Source organism: Trichoderma atroviride, chromosome 1 (genome assembly GCF_020647795.1).
Source record: "Trichoderma atroviride chromosome 1, complete sequence".
In the NCBI taxonomy this organism is placed as follows: Eukaryota; Fungi; Ascomycota; class Sordariomycetes; order Hypocreales; family Hypocreaceae; genus Trichoderma; species Trichoderma atroviride.
Genome location: NC_089400.1, coordinates 830,062 through 846,173, shown reverse-complemented (window position 1 = coordinate 846,173; position 16,112 = coordinate 830,062). Strand labels below are relative to the sequence as shown.

The window sequence follows — 16,112 nt, the reverse complement described above, 5'->3', positions numbered from 1 at the left end:
TCCCTTGGCGATTGTCTGTCGTATCCGGCCTCCCTGCGCTCCATGAGCTCCTTAAAATTCGTGGTGTCCTCTCTGGACGCCATTGCGACTTCTAAAGATGCCCAGCGAAACAAGCAGCTGGCCGACCTGACCAAGACAGCCCTCGATGCCATCAAAGAGCAGGATCAGCTGCCCGACCCCGAGATTGTATTCGCGCCTCTCCAGCTCGCAACCAAGACCGGCAGCCCGCAGCTCACAACGACAGCGCTCGATTGCATTGGAAAGCTGATATCCTATTCATACTTCTCCCTCCCTGCCAAGGACGATGGGCACAAGGAAGGCGCCGAACCGGCATCCCCGCTAATTGAACGAGCCATCGATACCATCTGCGACTGTTTCCTAGGCGAGACGACGGCCGTCGAGATCCAGCTGCAGATTGTCAAGTCACTCCTAGCGGCCGTCCTGAATGACAAGATCGTTGTTCATGGCGCAGGCCTGCTCAAGGCTGTGCGCCAGACCTACAACATTTTCCTGCTCTCTCGGAGCACGGCCAATCAGCAGGTTGCACAGGGCACTCTCACCCAGATGGTTGGCACCGTTTTCGAGCGAGTCAAGACTAGACTTCACATGAAGGAAGCCAGATTGAGCCTGGACAACCTGAAGCATGGCGCAAGCAATGTTACTTTTGAACAATCCGAGGTTGCCAACGGCACCCGCCTTAGTGATGACGGGGAAGACGCTTCGACTTCGGCTTCGCAGCTGGATAGCAACGAAGCATCGGAAGAGCCGGCCAATGCTGCGAAACTCACATTAAAAGATTTAGAGCATCGCAAGAGCTTTGACGATTCGACCCTTGGCGAAGGACCTACTATGGTTACGCGAATCAAGTCAGAAAAGAAAGATGACAGCAATGTGTCCGTGTCAGGGCAATCTGGTCCGCAGGAGGACAGCGATGCGCTAGACGCTGAAGATGAGGTGTACATCCGGGATGCCTATCTCATCTTCCGATCTTTCTGCAATCTGTCGACCAAAGTTCTGCCCCCTGAGCAGCTTTTCGACTTGCGAGGTGGAGCGATGCGCTCCAAGCTCGTTTCTTTGCACCTCATCCACACCCTTCTAAACAACAACATTGCTGTTTTCACCTCGCCTCTTTGTACCATTAGGAGCTCCAAGAGCAATGAGCCCACCACTTTTCTTCAGGCCATTAAATTTTATCTTTGTCTTAGCATTACGCGGAATGGAGCCAGTTCGGTGGATAAAATCTTTGATATCTGCTGTGAGATTTTTTGGCTCATGCTCAAATACATGCGCCCCTCGTTCAAGGTACGTTATTTCTCTCCTTGTTTTTTACGTCTTCCTATGTGGCACACCTTGATGCGTATCAGAGGCTTATTCTATACTAGAAAGAAATTGAGGTCATTCTCAACGAGATTTATTTGGCACTCTTGTCTCAGAAGAATGCCCCGCTAACACAGAAACTCTACTTTGTTTCCATCCTAAACCGCCTCTGCGCTGATCCGAGGGCTTTGGTTGAGACGTATCTCAACTATGACTGCGATCAGTCTGTAGAGAACATCTTCCAAACTGTCATTGAAGATCTCTCCAAATTTGCGACGGCGCCCGTCTCGATAACATCCATACATGAACAGGCGTATGAGGAGTATCGAGGGAAGACTGCGCCGGCGAGCGAGTGGCAGCTCAAGGGTATCCTCCCCCCGTCGCTCACCGTTGCGCAGATTATCCCGCACCAGGAGAATGAAGCCGACTACCCCAAAGAATACGCAATCAAACGCCTATCACTGGAGGCCCTTGTCGAGACGCTGCGCTCGTTGGTAAATTGGTCTGCCTCTGTACGCTCAGATAGCGAAAATGTTCGCACGGATGCAGATGCCAGAACCTCTTTTGATGAGCTACGGCCGTCCATCGACCCCACAAGCGAAAGCGCTTCTCGGCTTGACACGCCCCTGCCCCCTTCGACTCCCGTGTTGGAGGATGACCCGGATTATCTCAGCAAAGAAAAGGCCAGGAAAACGGCCCTCATGAAGGGAATCAGGCAATTCAACTTCAAGCCTAAGAAGGGAATTGAGCTGCTCCTTCGCGATGGCTTCATCGCGAGCGATTCACCTCAAGATATAGCCACTTTTTTGCTCAGTGAAGACAAACTGGATAAGGCGCAAATCGGAGAATATCTCGGTGAAGGAGATCAGAAAAATATCGATACCATGCACGCATTTGTGGACTCTATGGAATTCGCCAAGAAGCGTTTCGTTGATGCCCTTCGTCAGTTCTTACAGTCGTTCCGTCTACCAGGAGAGGCCCAGAAAATCGATCGGTTTATGCTCAAGTTTGCCGAGCGTTACGTGCTTGGTAACCCGAACGCTTTTGCCAACGCCGACACGGCGTATGTACTGGCGTACTCGGTGATCTTACTGAATACAGATTTGCACAGCAGCAAGATCGCCAAGAGAATGACCAAGGAGGAATTCATTCGAAACAATGCAGGCATTAATGACAATGCGGATTTGCCTCATGACTATCAAATCTCCATCTATGAAGAAATTGCCAGTAACGAAATTGTTTTGAAGAGCGAGCGAGACATTGCGGCTGCCCAGGGCAATCTTCCTACCCAACCAAGCGGCTTGGCTGCAGGCTTGGGACAAGCCTTCTCAAATGTAGGCCGAGATCTGCAGCGGGAAGCCTATATGCAGCAGTCAGAGGAGATTGCGCTGCGTTCAGAGCAGCTCTTCAAAAACTTGTTCAAGAGCCAGCGACGAAACGCCTCCAAGACTACTCCCAAGTATATCGAAGCAACATCCTTCAAGCATGTCGAGGCCATGTTTGATATCACATGGATGTCCATCTTCTCTGCGCTTTCGGGGCAGATGCAAAAAGCACACAACCTCGAAGTTAATAAGCTGTGCCTAGAGGGCATGAGGCTGGCAACCCAGATTGCCTGTCTCTTCAATCTCTCAACGCCTCGAGAAGCATTCATTTCCGCACTTCGAAATGCCACAAACTTGAACAACCCCCAGGAGATGCAAGCGAAAAATATTGAAGCCTTGAAAGTGATCTTGGACCTCGCTCAGACAGAGGGCAATGTTCTGCAAGAGTCATGGAAGGATATTCTCATGTGTATCAGTCAATTGGATCGACTGCAGTTGATCTCTGGCGGCGTTGATGAGAGCGCCATCCCAGATGTGTCCCAGGCGCGCTTCATTCCTCCTCAGCGATCCGGGACATCGGAATCTCGCTCATCTATGCAGTTGAAAAACAGACCACGACAGAGATCTGCTACTGGCCCCAGGGGCTTTTCTCACGAGATTGCTCTCGAGAGCCGCTCAGATGAGCTTATTCGAAGCGTCGATCGAATATTCTCCAGCACGGCAGACCTTTCGGGTGAAGCCATGGTTTATTTTGCCAAAGCCTTGACAGAGGTTAGCTGGGACGAGATCAAGGTTTCGGGTTCCAACGACTCCCCTCGGACATACAGTCTGCAGAAGATTGTCGAAATCAGCTACTACAACATGAATCGTGTGAGATTTGAGTGGAGCAATATTTGGGTAGTACTTGGCGAGCACTTCAACCAGGTCGGATGCCATAACAACATGAACATTGTTTTCTTTGCTTTGGATTCTTTAAGACAGCTGTCCATGCGATTCATGGAGATTGAAGAGCTTGCGGGATTCAAGTTCCAAAAGGATTTCCTAAAGCCATTTGAGCATGTGCTGTCCAACTCGCACAATATTACAGTCAAAGACATGGTACTGCGATGCCTTATTCAAATGATTCAAGCGCGAGGAGATAATATCCGTTCTGGATGGAGGACTATGTTTGGTGTCTTCACCGTTGCTGCTCGTGAACCGTACGAGAGTATTGTCTATCTTGCATACGAGAACGTTAGCCAGGTTTACAAGGAAAAATTCGGCGTCGTCATTTCTCAAGGAGCGTTTACGGACCTCATTGTCTGCTTGACAGAGTTTTCGAAGAATCTCAAATTCCAGAAAAAGAGTCTAGGCGCTTTGGAGCTGCTGAAATCGATTATTCCAACAATGCTCAAAACACCAGAGTGCCCGTTGTCGCATCAGCCGTGGAATACTTCCTCGTCGAATGATGGGCCCGTAGAACCTCTCAAAAAGGGGCAGACAAAAACATCCATGGAGGAGGGCTATTGGTTCCCTGTGCTGTTCGCCTTCCATGATGTGCTAATGACTGGCGAAGACCTTGAAGTCCGTTCAAATGCACTCGAGTATTTCTTTGCTGCACTCCTCAAATATGGAGGTGGGTTTACCCAGCCATTTTGGGATATTCTTTGGCGACAACAACTCTACCCCATCTTCATGGTTCTGCGTTCAAGACCAGAGATGACAAACGTTCTCAATCACGAAGAGTTGTCCGTCTGGCTGTCTACTACCATGATTCAAGCTCTGCGCAACATGATCACGCTGTTTACACACTACTTTGATGCGCTGGAATATATGCTGGACAGATTCTTGGAGCTGCTCGCCCTCTGCATTTGTCAAGAAAATGACACCATATCACGCATTGGTAGTAACTGTTTACAACAGCTGATACTGAAAAACGTGACGAAGTTTAATCTGGTACACTGGTCTAAGATCGTTGGAGCATTTTGTGAGCTATTCGAGCGGACAACAGCATACCAACTCTTTACTGCGGCAAATATGGAAGCAACTACTTCCATGTCAATGTCGTCATCTAATGGATTGGAATTCACCTCGCCTCTCAGCCCAACTGTTGCCGAAACTCCTTCTGCTGGGGATGAAAACACGTTGAAGATCAATAGCGGAGACGAGAACGGCGCTTCCGACACAGAGTCTATTCATCACCCAACTCTGCACAAACTAGACGATGATGAGGCACAGACCCCAGCGGCTCATGCCACCAACGGACAGCAGTTGGAAGAGTTCAAACCAACTTCCAGTCTTCAGCAGCAACCTGTCGTCGTGACAGCTGCTCGCCGGCGATTCTTCAACCGCATCATCTCCCGCTGTGTCCTGCAGCTTCTCATGATTGAGACGGTCAACGAGCTCTTTAGCAACGACACCGTATACGCAAACATCCCTTCAACCGAACTCTTGCGACTCATGGGTCTGTTGAAGCGCTCTTTCCAGTTCGCACGCCGCTTCAATGAAGATAAAGAGCTCCGAATGAAGCTCTGGCGAGAAGGATTCATGAAGCAGCCGCCTAACCTGTTGAAGCAGGAAAGCGGTGCTGCGGCGACATACGTGTCTATCCTATTCAGGATGTTTATAGATGATGCACCTGAAAGGTTGAAGAGCAGACCCGACATCGAAGCCGCTCTGGTGCCTCTGTGCGAGGACATAATCACGGGATACTCTTTGCTGGCTGAAGAAAGCCAGCAGAGAAACATTGTTGCATGGAGACCAGTCGTCGTTGACGTGCTTGAGGGATTCGCTACTTTCCCCGAAGATGCTTTCAAGACCCACTTGCACTCTTTCTACCCGCTCGCCATTGACTTGCTCCAAAAGGACTTGACGGCGGATTTGCGCGGTGCGCTACTTGCGGTTTTACGGAGGGTCGGCGAGGTATCTCTTGGAATTGAAGGATTGGTCAAGGCCGGGGACAAGAGGCGGGACAGCACGGTCAGCACCAATGCTGATGAACTTCCGCTTGGCAGGTCTGAAGCGGCTGCACGGAAGATGCTGTAAAGTCAGGCATGACGAGTGCGGGCAGCGATTTATGGCGTTGGAGGGCGGATATAATAGACGAGTGTGACTTTTTTTCTCCCTTTCTTCTTATTTTCAAAACACCATGGTTGTGTATGTACCTTATGTTAGGAAAGACTGCCTATACTGTTTGTCAGATAGGAGATAAAATGTTATAATAGTATGATGTTATTTTTAGTCCATCTCGTTGGCTATCTTCATGATCTGACAAGCCCCCTTTTTGGAAGTCACTAATAGTTCTATTGCTCGATAGCTAGCTACGTATCGCTGAACTAGATTTCAGATTTTTTTGTGAAAGATTTATGAATAAAGAAGAAATGCTCTTTCAATTTAGTATATCGCTGACATACGCACGCAAAGGCTCAGCTTCTTCTTCCACAGTCCGATTCGGCAGTCCTCTCAGGGCCTCCTTCAGCCCGCCATCCCCTTCGGCCGCCGCCTTAACCAATCTCTTCACAATGACGTTTTCTTCAGGGGTGAGACGAGATACGCGCATGACACTGACAAAAGTCTCGAAAAAGTCTATGAGATTGAGGTGCATGAGAATATCGTCTGACCCGGATAGCATCTCCAACGCTGCCCATTGCAGGATCCCTTGGTCACTGGGGGCGATGGCAGTAGTGGAAAGGGAGAATAGATCTTGGTGGTGAGCTGTGCTTATAGCACGGATATCGAGCGTTGCGAGGCGGGTAAGGAGGCGTAGGAGACGGCCTTGTGAGAGGGAGGTTTGGTGTCGAGGCCGAGTAGGAGGATTTGCTGTTTCAGGGGAGCAGAGTGTCTTGATGAGCTCCAAGAAAGGTCGCTGAGTGAAAATCACGCTCCAGAGGCGTCCGTGGCCGGGAATACGGCGCCTTGTGGTGGTGCTGAAGCCGTTGATGGTATAGCTGCTTGCGCCGTTGACTCCTTCTGTCGGTCGGATGGTTCCGCAGTCTGTCTCGAGCAAGTCGCCGAGCACCTTTGCCGCGCGCTCGCCGACGCCGACGTCTGGGCTTTCTAGCCAGCGGCGGATGAGGACCTCGACGACATCGGGGAGAGTGCTGAAGAGGGCGGCCTCGGTGGGTGCTTTGGCGGCCTTGTGGATGATGGCGAGGGCGAGGAGGTTGGCGCCGGGGAGAGGAGAGCTCAAGGCTGTGAGGATGGAGGGAGGGTCGGCGATGGTGAGAGTGCGGGTGAAGGTTAAGGGCGAGAGGAGCTTGATGGTGAGGGAGAGGAGAGGAGAGGGATCTTGCGTGGTTGATTTGAGGATTTGGGTGAGTGGAGGGAGGACGGTTGGGAGGAGAGCTGGGATGTTGGATTCTGGGAGCTGATTAGCAATCTTTCTAGGGATTTTAACTGATGAATGAAAGAATGAATGGGGGGATACCTGTTAACTGAAGCTCGATATCGTCCAGGAGTTTGAGGTTGAATGGCACGGAGGGATCATTCTCGAGCTCTGCCAGATGAGTCTGGAATTCTTCAAGGCCAGAGATGGGGTGAGCGTCTGAGATGCCGTCTGGGATGATGCGTTCAGACATGATGAGATTCTAGCAATTGCCAGCAGCCCTGGAAGCTGAGAGTATGATCTATTGTGAAATGATGAAATATAATGATATGTGAGCGAGAGCTGTTTCTGGATTTATAATGACAATGGGAGACGTTTGCCCTGTAAAATCATGTATAATTTCTAGGGTAGGCAATAGCAGGCAGATGCGCTGACGGCGAGCGCAGGCAGCGGGGCAGCGTCACAGCGGAGCAAATTCCGCCCTCCCCACCATACTTTTTTCTCAGTCGCTGAAAGTTGGCGCTCCAATTGAGCTTCTTTTGCTATTTCCATCCAACTCTCAGCTGTCGCCTTTTTCTCTTACCCAGCGAAGAATTCCGACACCGCCGTCTTTCATTGGGCAGTATAAATAAAAAATATCATCGTCTTTACTACGAACCATTATATCAGCACTGAAATATACCCGCTCACGGAGCAATTGGAGCTTTGCGCAAGGGACGTGAGCTCAGTCGGAAATGTCCAGAGGTGGTGGGCGAGGAGGAGGGCGAGGAGGCCGGGGAGGAGGCAGAGGAGGACGGCCAGGTCTTCCATGGGATGATACAGACGAGCCTGATGCCCGGCCCTCTGAGCTGTTCCCAGTAAGCAGATAATGCGCCGCACATCTAGAGAAGGGATGCTATAGAGCCAGAACCTTTGCTAACAGTCACTTTCTTCTCAGCCTTACGTCGTCCCGACTTCTCGCAACCTCAACGCCACAGAATACAACGGCGTCCAGTACTTCCTCCTCCTTCGCCACCAAATCCACTCATCGCCGCTCTACACATCCAAACGAACCTCGCTCATCGACCCCGACGCGCCGCGCAAGACCTACGGCCGCGACCAGATGAACGCCCTCTACGACGTCAGAAGCAAAGCCTCCGTCGACCCCTTCAGCGCAATGCCAACCTACTCGCAGCGCTTCTCCCGCCCCGAGCGCGCGCTCCCGGAATGGTCTTCGCGGCCGGTCTGTCGCGAAATGTACCCGCCCGAGCTGCTCGACACGGTCGACTCCGCGGATGCCAGCGGCGTGAGGAAGCGGCGCAAACTGGAGCTGAGCAAGGTGAATGCCCTGCCGAATGCGGAGGAGGCGTTTGGCATGCCGGCCATTGAGGGCGACGACGAGGGCGTGCCGGTGGATGGGAAGCATATCCTGGAAAAGCTGGATGCGCTGCGGGACGACGAGGGCGATGAGGTTGGCGATGCGGAAGACGATGAGGGTCTGGAGGAGGAAGAGGAAGATGAGGTTTACGATGACGAGGATGCTGGTGATTATGATGCGGAGGGATACTTTGACAATGGCGACGAGGGCGGCGACGACTACGGAGATGATGGAGATGGTGAAGGAACATATTAAAAGCCCTGTTTTTCTTTTTTCTCTCTATTCGTTTCACCACCACCGGCGTTTCTTGAATTACTGAAAGACTTTTGGCTATCATGGGAAAAATCTTGGAAGAAGAAGCTGTCATTGGAGCAATTTCTCTTCGTTATTGTTTCCACATACTCATGTATATAAAATTCTACCCGAGGTACTCACATATACCCATTTCATTTACCATGATTCCAGAATGAGTCACACACCACACACAGCATGCCAGTGGAACAATCTTGCTTAGAGCGTCTCACCCTTGCAAATTTCCCTATTTCACATCTTCTAAAAGGGGAGAGGGTATCTCTTGTGACCACACTTGTAGCCATATCTACCTACACCAGTCACCCCCTTATATTTTTATCGTCTAGATACTCCTTTTTCTCTCGCTGTCAACCCTTCTCATAGTCATACATTTTCTTTGACAATGGACAACCTGTCTTATGCTTGGCCGTAAACAGCCCTTCCTGTACAGCAAGCGCCGCCTAATGATTAAACCTAAAAGCGCATCTCCCCTCAACCAGATACCAAAAAAGTATTAAGAAAGCAGCGAAATCCCAAACCCGGAGAAAGAAAAAAAAAAGACAAGAAAACAAAGAACCGTAAGCGCTTTCATGAGGAAATGCCAGAGTACAGGCCGTTATCCAAGAACCCAGCCTGTAGCCGTGATACTCTCTCTCGCGTATCCGCAATTTGTCCAGCTTGGGCAACAATCGCGCTGCCCATCTCCCGCAGCGCCGCGAGCACCTGGCTCAGCTGGTCTTGAACCGGCGCGTTGCTGTGGTCGCGCAGGCTGCGGATCTGTTCGTAGAGGCCGTTTTCCACCCCGGGCATGTCGCGCTCGATCTGCGCCCGGTATTCGTCCAGGCGTTTCTTGTACTTCTCGACGTCATCGCAGATGCGGTTAAAATAAGTAATGAGGTCTTGCGCACTGGCATGCGCCGATGAGGCGTCTGCTGAGTTGGAGTCGCTGGTTGGAGGGGGCCCGGCGAAGAGGCCGGTTTGGTGGTAGTGTGTCGGTAGCTTGAGGTTGTCCGCGGCCTTGAAGGAAAGCTGGGCATCGGTGACGTTTTTCTTAGTCATGTCTTGTAGGGCCTTGACGGTCTGGATATCGCGGTTGAGGGCGTCTTGGACACTCTTGAACTTGGACTCGACAAATTGGACGTCTCGTCCGAGCTGGTCGATATCCTTTTCATGCTGGGGCATGAATTCGCCAATCTCATCCCTCATCTTGATGACGCGCTGGATGCCTTTGTCGATGAGAGCAATTTGGTTCTGGACTGGCTGAGCAAGGTCATCGAACCTCGATCGTGGTCGCAAGTTGTCATAGTTGACTTGGACGGCAGCAACTTGGTTTGTGGATTGGACCGGCTGAGCTGTAGTCGCTCCACTGCATTGATGTTAGCATTGATTGAGGAAATTGTCCAATACGAATAGAGCATTGCGTACAAGAGACCACCTCCCGTAGCGGTGGTAGTTGCAGCTGGAGTTGTTCCACCGAAGAAGCCGCCTCCTGACTGCTGAGTGGTTGCAGCGCCACCAAACAAACCCCCTCCTGTCCCCGTTGTCATCGTCGCCGCGGGCTTGCTTCCAAAAAGACCACCTCCCGTCGTGGCGCTGGGCTGGGCCGCAGGGGTGCTTCCAAACAGACCTCCACCGGTGGTTGTCTGCTGCTGAGGGGTCGCGGTATTGCCAAACAAGCCTCCTCCCAATCCTGTTGTCGTTGTCGCCGCAGGTTTGCTTCCAAAAAGACCCCCACCAGTTGCACTAGATGCCTGAGCTGGCTGAGCAGTCGCTGTTGAGCCAAACAAGCCGCCGCCAGTTGTGCCAGTATTCGTCGCCGGTGTGGGCGTAGCGGCGCCAAAGAGACCTCCGCCGGTGGTCGTTTGTGGGCTCGCGGTTGTTGTAGCTCCAAAGAGTCCTCCTGTTGCTGCTGGCTTGGCACCAAAGAGGCCGCCTGTGGTCGCCATGTTGTTGGGTGTTGTTGGATTTGCTGACGCGTTACCAGAACCAAACAGCCCTCTTGTCGCGGCTGGCTGCGCAGTGCCTCTGTGGCGCGTTTAGTTAGAAACAACAAGAGGACGACAGTGTAAAGCGTGACCAATTGGAAGATGTGGGAGGTGTTGGAGGGTAAAGAAGACGTGGTGTAGAGTGTAAATATGGGCGATATCAGAAGCCCGAGGCGTGGTGTTGAAGATTTAGCAAAGCTTACAGGCTATTGGCAGCTCCAGTGTTAATGCTTAGACCCGCTGGGCCACTGGCTGACCGCGCCAGAGACATGACACCTCTGTAAAAGAGGCTCTGAACTTTTTTTTCCAGACAGGCGAGTCAAGGGTCTAGGTATTCGTGTGGAGCTCTTTACTTCAGTACTATGCGAAAGCTTGGACTGGAACTTTGTTGCGGGTCTGATAATGGCTGATAAAGAAGGGATACGGCAGAACCCCGGAGCTGTATTGTGATGACCCACCATGGGCTTATCCAGCCTATCAGCCTGTAGAAGAGCTTCCTACCTACAAGGTAGTAGTAGAGCTTCAACTTTGGATTGGTATAGTTGATCCTCTTATTCAATTCAATTTATTTTACACCAAAAACTTCCCTAAGCCGCTGCCAAGATGGACATGGACGAAGATGACGATCTCTACCTGCCCGAAGAGCCGAAGATTGAACAGGATGAGGAGAAGAAGCTTAAAGCGGAAGAGCTAGAGGAAGGCGAAGAGGAAGACGAGAGCGGCGCCATGGACGAGGATGACGATGACGATTCAGTACGCGACTTTGGCCTTCCTTGTCGAAATGGGCCACTGCTTTCATGCTAACATTATGGATTGCAGGATATAGACATCATCACAGAGCGAAAAGATGGCACAAAGGCAGCGCCACCACCGTATGTCGATCTACGCACGCCGTGCTGCGCGAACGCTTTTCCAAGCGCCTGTTGATGTGGCTATTCTTGTACTGACAGCGCGACAATAGCCAAGCAAAATATAGCGACATAAGGAATATTCCCCAGCGGTCAGCCTCCAACGACATTTCCGCAAAGCCAGCGGCGCCCGTCAAGAGAGAGGAAGACTCGAAAACGACAAACGCTCTTAGCATTGCCGCTCCAAGCGCAGACCAAACTTCAGCCGCCGCCTCAAAATCTACAATCGATATCAATGCCATTCCTGTTCATCCTGCAGCTGGCAAGCCTATAACACAGATCAACATTGACGAGGGTATGCGGACTATAATTCTAGGTGGTTTATCCTTGATAACTGACCTATTCTGTTAGATCTGCCAGACAATGATAAACCGTGGCGCAAGCCAGGCACAGACATTAGCGATTACTTCAACTACGGCTTCGACGAATTCACATGGGCGCTATATGCTGCCAAGCAAGAATCTATTCGCGGCGAGTTTGGCGCTGACGCTTTTGCTGTCAACAACAAGAAGATGATGGAAGATTTCAACATGATGATGATGGGAGGTATGGGCATGCAAGGTGGAGGAGGTGCTGGGGCTGGCGGCGGCGGCGGTAGTGGTGGCGGTGCTGCTGCTGGTATGCCTGGTATGGACGGGATCCCGCCTGAAATGCAAGCCATGATGCAGCAGATGATGGCTTCTGGCATGGACCCTTCCCAGATGGACCCAAGCCAGATGGCAGCTATGTTTTCTGGCATGCAAAATGCCGGAGGCAGTGCGGGCGCCCAGGGAAGCCAGGGTCAAAACTTTGGTGGAGGCTTTGGTGGAAACCAAGGCTTTGGCTATGACCAGGGCATGGCCGGAGGTGGCAGTGGAAGAGGCGGATTTGGAGGCCGTGGACGCCGTGGCCGATGGTAGGACCGCCAAGATGATGATGCCTCGAATTCTCAGAATTCTCATGAAAACCAATAAGTGGGCATGTTCTTGGTTGGAACAATTGGCGTTGACGGGACTGCATTTTCAAGGTTTTGCATCTCATATTGCTGGAGGCTTCTATTGCAATAATCGAGGCGAGTACAAGTCAACTGTTGGTGGACGCCAGCTGCTATTATGATTTTTGAGCACAGGGTCTGGAATTTTGGACGCAAGCCAGCTCAAACGAGCGATGAGAATATCACGTACGTGATGATATGCCACCGGAACTAACAATGTATCGAATACTGATGGGAGGCAAGGTGTCATTTACAACAAAGGGAGGAGACAACGCCACGGTCAAGACACTTTGATCTCGATCATCAAACAGCTCAAATAGCGGAGCTAAGCTTCGCATGGTGACGACAGGCATTGATTAGATTCAAAGTCTCAAGATCTTTGCCGTCACCAGCTCCAAACTAGCTTTACATGATGGAGAAGGGCAAAAGGAGCTGGTATTTCTCTTCTCTCCCAGTTATGAAGTAGGTCATGTCTTGACGAGAGACTGATGGACATTGTTACACGGATACATTGGTATACAAATATATACAACCTTGAGAAGTGCCAACCGAAATGAAAATGCTGATAAGGGATATCTTGTGTAGCTCGGCGCCAGGTAACGTTACCTAACTGTAGCAAACGCAGGCCTAGTTGGGAACTGTGAGGCTCGAACTTCCTAAGACAGGCGAGCGACCGATCCTGTATGGCCTGCCAAGAAGCTAAGAGGGCTTGAGTTGACAGATGTCAGGAACGGCCGCTTTCTAGCTTGTATTTGTAGCACATGACGCTGGAGAAGTGCGTGAATGGAGTCGCTGTGCTTGTTGAGCCAGAAGAGTTATTCGGCAGCGGAGCAATAGGATGTTTAGCAGCATGGTAGGAGGCTTGTTTACTGCAGCTGAAGCTGAAGAGCTGGGGGTGGTGTTGGAGCTCGCTTAGGTGGGGGACAACGCGGAGAGATGGTCTCGATATCAAGATGTCTAAATGCTTACTACGATTACTACGACCACTGTTGATATGAGCGAAATCAACTGAACAGATGTCTTAAGCTTGATGAATAACCTTATTGCCAACAGTTGATCGATTGTTTATCTATCTGGAAAAGCTAATGCCTGGAACTATGCCGTGGCGAGAAGCTATTGCAAGCGAGAGGGAAAACCCGAGACCCTGGGCGCTGTTTCAAATCAAAATGTCTTGTGCTCGCCAAAAGCGGTTATCGCTGTCGGCAGATAACGTCTCATCCTGGCTACTACTCTATTGATAAGGCAGGTTTGAGAAGGTGCGCCACGCTGCAGGCCATTGACATGATTACGTTGCATCGTCCACTACCACAATCTCTGAGGTCATTTTCTGCCATCTTTACTTACTCACTTGCATCGTGGGATGGGATGCTGCATGAAACACGCGGGGTTGCGGATACAGCATCAAATAGGCGTGGCTGCTCTCGACTCTTGTTTCGAATCCTACTCAAGTATTCCTGCGGCAATGGCTGAGGCAATATCAGCATAATAGCGTTATAGTTGGAGCCCGTCAGCTCTGATCAGAGACATACATAGAAGCAAGATCAGCGCCATGATGCGCCACGCCAAAGTGATCAACAAGATCGAACAGCATCTTTACCAGAGTCCCGGAGCTACCTAGGCCTAGCATTTGGTATTTACAGACTATGCAAACTGCCATTCTTGTCTTAGCACAGGCAACGCAATTCTCTCCGAAGCCGACTCGCTAGCACCCCACGGAGGATCGCTCCACTACTTTAAATGATGCTTGCGCCGAATAGGTTGGCGGCTGATGGAAGGTGGGTAGCCGGCTAATATGCGATTGATGCTTGAGGCAAACTGGGAACTCTTCACTTTACAGCCATACCCAAGGAGCAGGTGGCAACGCATCTCTGATAGGGTCATGGGCGCCGACGAAAGCCGGGTTGAGCGTCCTAAGAGAAGAAGATACGCAGAGACGGGCAAAGGAAAGGGTTAGATAACATACAGCCTTGTAGCTGTTCCTGCGCAGTCTTATCAGATTTCTGGTATTCGGATACCTCAAGTTTGCTAAACAAAATGAAATCAACACGACCACTCAGAAAGCTGGGAAACAGAGTATGAGATGGGCACTGTTGGGGCGGCCCGGACTGAGCCGAACCGTGGCCTGTTTCCCCACGATATCTGGATGTTGAAAGATTCAGTCAAGTGTTTTAACCTTGTTGGGATATGCCTACGGAAAGCGTTCCTACAGGGGGGGTCATTCGTCCAAAAGTCATCTATTTTCTTCCTATGCCAAAGCGGGAAGCTGCTGTATCAAGAGCACGCCAGCTACAGCGATATGCTTTATCGAACTTTTTTCCGATTGGTGGAGGTGTCTCTTTGGGCGGCAAGAGAATGCGCTTATGATGCATTTGAAGGGAGAAAGATTGGCATTCGAGCCAAGATATTTGCTATAATCTGCTCAAAACCATTCCTTGTCATTCTTTTCGCGCGTGGCCGCAGATGAGTGAAGGGTGTCAAGCTTGTTGTGGTGCGTGGCCACCACGGAGGAGAGACACTCTAGCCGCAGCTATTTTGTTTGCTTCTCGTCTGTGCCAGTAGCTGCTGTCTGTGATAGCCGATGGTGTGTAACTGCAAATCTGCTGAGCAAAGTTGGCGGCCTGGAATCACGTTTAGGGCTGTCACCTATCAACGTTGATGACTATTCTAGCCTTTTAGATCGATATGCCAGGGGGCTTACTCAAGCTTAACTGTTGCTTACCGACTGGCCCATGTTAGGTCCAAACTAGGATTCGGATTCCATGTCGCTCTGGGGCGGCTCGAAGAGATACTATTGATCTTACTCGATGCTGGGTCCAGGCTCTGCCTAAGTAGGTAGGAGATATCACATCCTAGTCTCTCCACAAACCTTACTGCAAGTCAAGATCCTAATAGACTCATCACCATTTGTTTCTGTTTCTCTATACTGATATCTCAGTAACTTGTAGTGACGCTTTGTAGGCAATGACCTCTCCACGCATGTATACGGACTCACACAAACATGTGTGGAGCTTCGCTTCATCTACACATGTTACCGGTGCGTGAGGAAGCCATTATCAGGCTCTGGCAGTCGCATAAGACAGGCAGCAATATTCATACTGCAGTAAAGCTTGGCAACTTTGGCCGGTACTACCGAGCACTTTGTACGTTGTATCTGAGTAGCAGCCAGAACCCCTGGTGTTTCGGAGCGTTAACCAATCTGGCCTCGTCACGCACCTTTCAAATGCCACCATCCCTCTTCTTCGCTAGAATACGTACATGTCACCTAGAAGTTCAGTTCTGAAGCTGTTATACCGACTGATGGTATCTCCAAAACTACAACAGCAAAGTTGAAGGATTCCAATTGCCGACGCTAGTGGCTCTCTTATTTGAAGTTGCCCAAGATAGCATGGCTCCATTATGGGTTTGTGATAGCCCTCGTCTCGCCTCATCCTTTGGCCCGGAGATGGCAAGCATGGGCTGGTGAAAGAAGGCCAGTCGATTCAATGCTACGTATGTTACCAAAGACTGGATGTAGCATCGCGGTAAGACAGTGGAGAGAGAGACTCCTTGGACGTTGAGGCATGTTGGACTCAAAATGAGGATATAAAAGCTTTTGTCCAACCAGTCGAGGTGACACTCTGTCCTTCACCATCGTCAGCATCTTCATTTCACAT

At 50.7% G+C, this 16,112-nt stretch overlaps 6 protein-coding genes across 7 annotated transcripts; 4 read left to right on the top strand and 2 right to left on the bottom strand.

Moving 5' to 3' along the window:
- Positions 1-42: 42 nt before the first annotated feature.
- Positions 43-5,666, top strand: TrAtP1_000332 (uncharacterized protein; the record flags this gene model as incomplete). The annotated part of the gene is made up of 2 exons (XM_014091761.1): positions 43-1,302; positions 1,383-5,666. The coding sequence occupies 2 exons, from the start codon at positions 43-45 to the stop codon at positions 5,664-5,666; spliced, it is 5,544 nt and encodes a 1,847-aa protein (XP_013947236.1).
- Positions 5,667-5,837: 171 nt separating this feature from the next.
- TrAtP1_000331 (uncharacterized protein) lies at positions 5,838-7,325 on the bottom strand. The gene is made up of 2 exons (XM_014091762.3): positions 7,048-7,325; positions 5,838-6,980 (listed from the first exon to the last, which is right to left on the bottom strand). The coding sequence occupies exons 1-2, from the start codon at positions 7,196-7,198 to the stop codon at positions 6,010-6,012; spliced, it is 1,122 nt and encodes a 373-aa protein (XP_013947237.1). The 5' UTR covers positions 7,199-7,325; the 3' UTR covers positions 5,838-6,009.
- A 177-nt stretch (positions 7,326-7,502) lies between these two features.
- TrAtP1_000330 (uncharacterized protein) lies at positions 7,503-8,775 on the top strand. The gene is made up of 2 exons (XM_014091763.2): positions 7,503-7,802; positions 7,883-8,775. Exons 1-2 carry the CDS (start codon positions 7,680-7,682, stop codon positions 8,555-8,557), a joined length of 798 nt encoding a protein of 265 aa, XP_013947238.1. The 5' UTR covers positions 7,503-7,679; the 3' UTR covers positions 8,558-8,775.
- Positions 8,776-8,794: 19 nt separating this feature from the next.
- Positions 8,795-10,943, bottom strand: TrAtP1_000329 (uncharacterized protein). Of its 2 annotated transcripts, XM_066110531.1 has the most exons (3): positions 10,782-10,943; positions 10,019-10,618; positions 8,795-9,959 (listed from the first exon to the last, which is right to left on the bottom strand). In XM_066110531.1, the coding sequence occupies exons 1-3, from the start codon at positions 10,847-10,849 to the stop codon at positions 9,182-9,184; spliced, it is 1,446 nt and encodes a 481-aa protein (XP_065966603.1). In that variant the 5' UTR covers positions 10,850-10,943; the 3' UTR covers positions 8,795-9,181. The 2 variants fall into 2 exon arrangements, with proteins under 2 accessions (XP_065966603.1, XP_065966604.1); XM_066110532.1 differs by having other exon boundaries at positions 10,019-10,943.
- A 151-nt stretch (positions 10,944-11,094) lies between these two features.
- TrAtP1_000328 (uncharacterized protein) lies at positions 11,095-13,436 on the top strand. Its single transcript, XM_014091765.2, has 4 exons — positions 11,095-11,331; positions 11,398-11,450; positions 11,540-11,781; positions 11,838-13,436. Exons 1-4 carry the CDS (start codon positions 11,182-11,184, stop codon positions 12,383-12,385), a joined length of 993 nt encoding a protein of 330 aa, XP_013947240.1. The 5' UTR covers positions 11,095-11,181; the 3' UTR covers positions 12,386-13,436.
- Positions 13,437-14,199: 763 nt separating this feature from the next.
- On the top strand, positions 14,200-15,418 carry TrAtP1_000327 (uncharacterized protein). Its single transcript, XM_066110530.1, has 2 exons — positions 14,200-15,287; positions 15,405-15,418. The coding sequence occupies exon 1, from the start codon at positions 14,540-14,542 to the stop codon at positions 14,921-14,923; it is 384 nt and encodes a 127-aa protein (XP_065966602.1). The 5' UTR covers positions 14,200-14,539; the 3' UTR covers positions 14,924-15,287; positions 15,405-15,418.
- Positions 15,419-16,112: the final 694 nt, after the last annotated feature.

What these genes read in the sequence shown, in the direction of transcription:
- TrAtP1_000331 (XM_014091762.3), bottom strand. Translation starts at nt 7,198, where the DNA reads ATGTCTGAACGCATCATCCCAGACGGCATCTCAGACGCTCACCCCATC. An exon ending in TATCGAGCTTCAGTTAACAG is followed by an intron (nt 6,981 to 7,047) that starts GTATCCCCCCAT and finishes ATCAGCTCCCAG; the next exon opens with AATCCAACATCCCAGCTCTC.
- TrAtP1_000330 (XM_014091763.2), top strand. Translation starts at nt 7,680, where the DNA reads ATGTCCAGAGGTGGTGGGCGAGGAGGAGGGCGAGGAGGCCGGGGAGGA. An exon ending in GGCCCTCTGAGCTGTTCCCA is followed by an intron (nt 7,803 to 7,882) that starts GTAAGCAGATAA and finishes CTTTCTTCTCAG; the next exon opens with CCTTACGTCGTCCCGACTTC.
- TrAtP1_000329 (XM_066110531.1), bottom strand. Translation starts at nt 10,849, where the DNA reads ATGTCTCTGGCGCGGTCAGCCAGTGGCCCAGCGGGTCTAAGCATTAAC. An exon ending in ACTGGAGCTGCCAATAGCCT is followed by an intron (nt 10,619 to 10,781) that starts GTAAGCTTTGCT and finishes AACGCGCCACAG; the next exon opens with AGGCACTGCGCAGCCAGCCG. An exon ending in GCTACGGGAGGTGGTCTCTT is followed by an intron (nt 9,960 to 10,018) that starts GTACGCAATGCT and finishes ACATCAATGCAG; the next exon opens with TGGAGCGACTACAGCTCAGC.
- TrAtP1_000328 (XM_014091765.2), top strand. Translation starts at nt 11,182, where the DNA reads ATGGACATGGACGAAGATGACGATCTCTACCTGCCCGAAGAGCCGAAG. An exon ending in AGGATGACGATGACGATTCA is followed by an intron (nt 11,332 to 11,397) that starts GTACGCGACTTT and finishes TATGGATTGCAG; the next exon opens with GATATAGACATCATCACAGA. An exon ending in ACAAAGGCAGCGCCACCACC is followed by an intron (nt 11,451 to 11,539) that starts GTATGTCGATCT and finishes GCGCGACAATAG; the next exon opens with CCAAGCAAAATATAGCGACA.
- TrAtP1_000327 (XM_066110530.1), top strand. Translation starts at nt 14,540, where the DNA reads ATGGGCACTGTTGGGGCGGCCCGGACTGAGCCGAACCGTGGCCTGTTT.